At 37.6% G+C, this 4,551-nt stretch overlaps 1 protein-coding gene across 1 annotated transcript; it reads left to right on the top strand.

Moving 5' to 3' along the window:
* Positions 1 to 2,658: 2,658 nt before the first annotated feature.
* Positions 2,659 to 3,822, top strand: LOC113738970 (F-box/kelch-repeat protein At3g23880-like). The gene has a single exon (XM_027266229.2). It carries the CDS (start codon positions 2,659 to 2,661, stop codon positions 3,820 to 3,822), a length of 1,164 nt encoding a protein of 387 aa, XP_027122030.1.
* The last annotated feature ends 729 nt before the right edge of the window (positions 3,823 to 4,551 follow it).

The raw sequence follows: 4,551 nt of genomic DNA on the forward strand, positions 1-4,551 counted from the left end.
TCCAAAATTTACACTCAGGAGAAGAAATAGCATCGGAGTATGTTAAAGGATCATTATCAACAAGAAAGGTTTGGAAATCATTTCCAAATGAAAATTCTTTTCTTGGCCTTTTTCTCCTTCTTAATTCCTCAATTGGAATAATTTCCTTATTTATTTCAACAGGTGCATGAGAAATTTTACTAGACAGTGGAAAAATATGTTCAAAAAATTCAGCATTCTTTGTCTCAATAATTGTATTACAATCAAGCATATCACTTCTTAACACAAGAAATCTATATGCAGCACTATGTTCAGCATATCCAATAAACATACAATCAGAAGTTTTAAAACCTATTTTCCTTTTCTTAGGTTCAGGCAACAAGACTTTAGCAAGACACCCCCAAACTTTTAAATATTTCAAATTTGGTTTATAATTTGTCCATAACTCATAAGGTGTTTTGCCAGTCTTTTTATGTGGGATTCTATTTTGTAAGTGACATGCAGATAATATAGCTTCTCCCCATAAATTATCTGGAGCATGAGAACTAATTAACATAGAGTTCATCATTTCTTTTAACGTTCTATTTTTCCTTTCAGCTACTCCATTAGATTCTGGTGAATAAGGTGGAGTTATTTCATGTATTATGCCTTCCTGTTCACAAAGGTTATCTAAAGTTAAATATTCTCCACCCCTATCTGATCTAATTCTTTTTATCCTTTTATTAAGTTGATTTTCTACTTCAGACTTATAGGATAAAAAGGCATTATAAGTATCATCTTTATTTCTAAGTAAATAAACTTTGGTATATCTAGAATAGTCATCTATAAAGGTGACATAATACCTTTTCCCACCTCTAGTCATTGTTTGTTTTAAATCACCTAAATCAGTATGAATTAAATTTAATAACTCAGTTTCTCTATGGACAGTTATACAACTTTTCTTTGTTATTTTAGCTTCTGCACATATTTCACATTTGTCCATATTATCATTAATACCAGAAATTAGGCCATATGATTGCATTTTCTTTATATAACCAATATTAACATGTCCTAATCTAGCATGCCATAAAGAAATGGAATCAACAATATAAGCAGAAGAAGATGCATTTTCATTGATCACATTGAAAATATTAAGTACAAAAAGTCCCTGATTACAATAGCTTTTCCCAACAAACACATTATTTCTTGTCATTATAATCTTATCAAATTCGAATGATACTTTCACCCCAACTTTTCCAAGCAAAGCCACAGAAACAAGATTTGCCCGAATATTTGGAACATGCAACACATCATTAAGAGCCAAAGTATTTCCTGAAGTGAGTTTCAATAGTACTTTGCCCTTACCCAGAACTTTAGCAGTTCGTGAGTCTACAAGGTAGACTACTTTTTCATCATCCCCTATTGAAGTATAGGAGGAAAACGCTTCTCGATTTGCACATATGTGCCGAGTAGCCCCAGAGTCTACCACCCATTCTTTAACATTAGCTGCAATGTTCACTTGAGAGATGACTGCAGCAATTATTTCATCTCCTTCGGTTAAATTAACCTTAGGAGGATTACCATTTGCTTTGTCACCTTTATTGTATCTATACAAGGCAGCATAATGTTCTGATTTTCTACAATAATGGCAATTGCCTTTCTTTTTCTTAAAGTTGGGAATATTAGGCTTGTAATTGGGATTTTTTGGTCTATTATACTGGGACTTATTGGCTTGAACATAGCTACAATACACATCAAATAATTCATTTAAAAGTGTTTGTAAAATAGTATTTCGACATACCTTATTGGCATATTTCCACGACTTTTGTATCTTGACATCTATGGTGGCAGCAGGTTGAGATTCCGTCAGTGCGTAGGCCACTCCATGTATGTCGAGTAGAGAGTAGACACGTTCTTGCCACCTTTTGAAGTTTTCGTCAACAAAAACCTCAATTCTAGAGACGTCAGGAAATGGCTTCGCAAAAGGTAGTGTCACTGCAACAGTTGCTGATGAAGACTGTGGGGTGCTAACATTGTCAGATGCCCTAGTTTCTTAGATTGTTGGATAAATGGCTACAACAATGTTAACACTATCTGCTTGAGTCGTGCATAGCACTGTCCTAAGAAACTATTTCATGAAATTGAAATATTTTTCCAGGATTAAACAAGTCTTCTTCTATTTATTGCAAACAAGAAAGACAAACTTTCTACTTGTTGCAAACTAGAAGGACCAGAACTAGCAAATTAAAACCAGCAGATATATAAAAATGAGAACAGAATTATTAGGAAAATATCAACTAACAAAAATAAAAGAGAGAGAGAGAGAGGGAGAGAGAGCAGCTATCAAAAGATATCAACTGAAGCTGCTGGGGTGATTTTCTGAGGAGGGAATGGATCCTATTTATAGATTTTAGAGAGAGGTGCAACCTTTCTCACTTTCGATGTGGGACAAAAGACTGCAACTCTTCTCACTTCTCAATGTGGGACAGAGAAAATAATACTTCTCATTTTTCGATGTGGGACAAAGAATATTTTTGAAATACTATATATTTTACAACAGTTAACACCTGCTGCTATTTTCCTGAGCCCGTCGTACTCCCCGGTTCTCGAAACAGTGCCACCACCTCCCTCAACCACCGCCAACCATCTCCCCCATCTGCAAATTTTTTGTTACAGGATTGGGATAGAGTCTGTTAATCTATGTCCCTAAAACAGTTGGATCAATCCCAAATGCCGGTGTCTACGGCTGACCTGGCTCCAAATGTTCCCCAAGAACTCATTATCGACGTACTCTTACGCCTCCCAGCAAAATCCGTCAGCAAATTCAGGTGCGTTTCGAAGTCATGGCGTTCTCTTCTCTCCGACTCTGTATTCATCAAAGCCTACCTCGATCTCCACCTCCATCACCCCCAAAAATTTATCCTCTCTTCTTCTGCTCCCACAGAAAAATCAACTTTGTCCACCCTATCTTTGAACCCCACTGGCAGCGCTGACAACGATGGCGTTTCAAAAAAGCTCACGCTTCTAGAGAACAAATTGACCGGCGCCACTATTATCGGTTCTTGCAATGGGTTGGTCTTAGTTTCAAAATTCAAGAGGAGGAGTCCCGATACTAAGTACTATTTGATAAACCTCACAACCATGGAGCTCGTGGGAATACCCGCGAACCCTTTGGCTCCGTGGGCTCGTCGAGGTGGGATTGCTTTCGGTTATGATAGATCTAATGATGACTATAAAATCGTCATGTTTTTTGGGAGTGACAAGGTTAACAACGATGCTTATCTCGATGTTTTTAGTCTGAGGAGCGGAACTTGGAGGAGAATCGATGTTCTGTGTGATCGTCCTGCTGATGTTAAAGGGGTGTTTCTGAACGGTGTTGTACATTGGTTGGGGGAGTGTGATGGTTCACTGATTATGTCTTTCGATTTGAGTTCTGGGGAATTTAAGCCTCTGCCTGGGCCTTCTTCTCCTCCGGAAGATTCTTTTTTCGATCGTATTGAAGTTTTTGGTGGATGTCTAGCAGTGGTTGCCTTCACGGGTTATTCTACTGAAGTTTCGATGATGAATAGGGGTTTTTATATGGATGTTTGGATGATGAAGGAGTATGGTGTTCAAGAATCTTGGACCAAGTATAGACCTAATACGCACCCCGATACGTGTCTTTCTTTACCTGTTTGCCTATTGGGGGATGATGATCTTGTTCTGCATGTGCATCAGAGTTTGCACAAACTTGTTGTGCACAGTCTGACAGGAGAATCTAAGAGGGACATGTTGGTGACTGGCATTGGAAATGCGTTTAGGGATGTAAAGGGCTTTTGCGAAAGTGTTGTATCGCCTATTTTGCGAAAGTGTCCGGTGTTGTAAGGGGTTTGACGGTTGGAAATCTATGCGTGGTTATATGCTAAAAGCCTATATTCAATTATGTGTTAATCTTATTTAGATAGTCATTAAATCTTAGTGGCTAGATGGTTGCCCATATCGATACCCAGTTTCCCTTTTGAAAATGTTTCAATATTGATTTTTTCATACTTTTGTCTAAGTTACAATAATTTGACAAGTTTGTATTAGATGTGTTGTGTAATACTAGCTGATTGTATCATACAAAAGCACCGGACACCAACATTTCACCCTGGAATTCTACTCTTTCTCTTGCAAACAACTGGTTTTGGGGAAATGTTGCTTTCCCCTCTATATGTTTTACATTATAAAGAAAACACCCTGCCTGCGTAATTTCTACTCTTCATCTGTCTATCGTAACCAGCACTATCCACAGCTCAAAACTAGTTTGGGGAAACGTTGCTTCACATAGAACACGTCAAAGGGATTTTCCTATATTAAGGATGAGTAAAGGTTTCTTTAACTAATACCTTTCATGTCTATATTCCGTGGAGTATTCAGCTTGCCCGGAATAATTTAATCTTCAGAAACCAACAGTTTGATTCCACAAACATTCTGAGCATAGCAAGGTGATAATACAACAATTGTGACTCATCACATGCCTCATTATATCTCACTCTGAAAATTTTCACTTGTGTCCTCTCATGGGCTGGTTAACTTTAAATGTTGATGGTGCTTGTCTACCAAACCAGATGG

Source organism: Coffea arabica, chromosome 4c (assembly GCF_036785885.1).
Source record: "Coffea arabica cultivar ET-39 chromosome 4c, Coffea Arabica ET-39 HiFi, whole genome shotgun sequence".
Classification (NCBI taxonomy): domain Eukaryota; kingdom Viridiplantae; phylum Streptophyta; class Magnoliopsida; order Gentianales; family Rubiaceae; genus Coffea; species Coffea arabica.

Excerpts from the sequence above, each read along its gene's own strand:
- LOC113738970 (XM_027266229.2), top strand. The coding sequence starts at position 2,659 with ATGTCCCTAAAACAGTTGGATCAATCCCAAATGCCGGTGTCTACGGCT.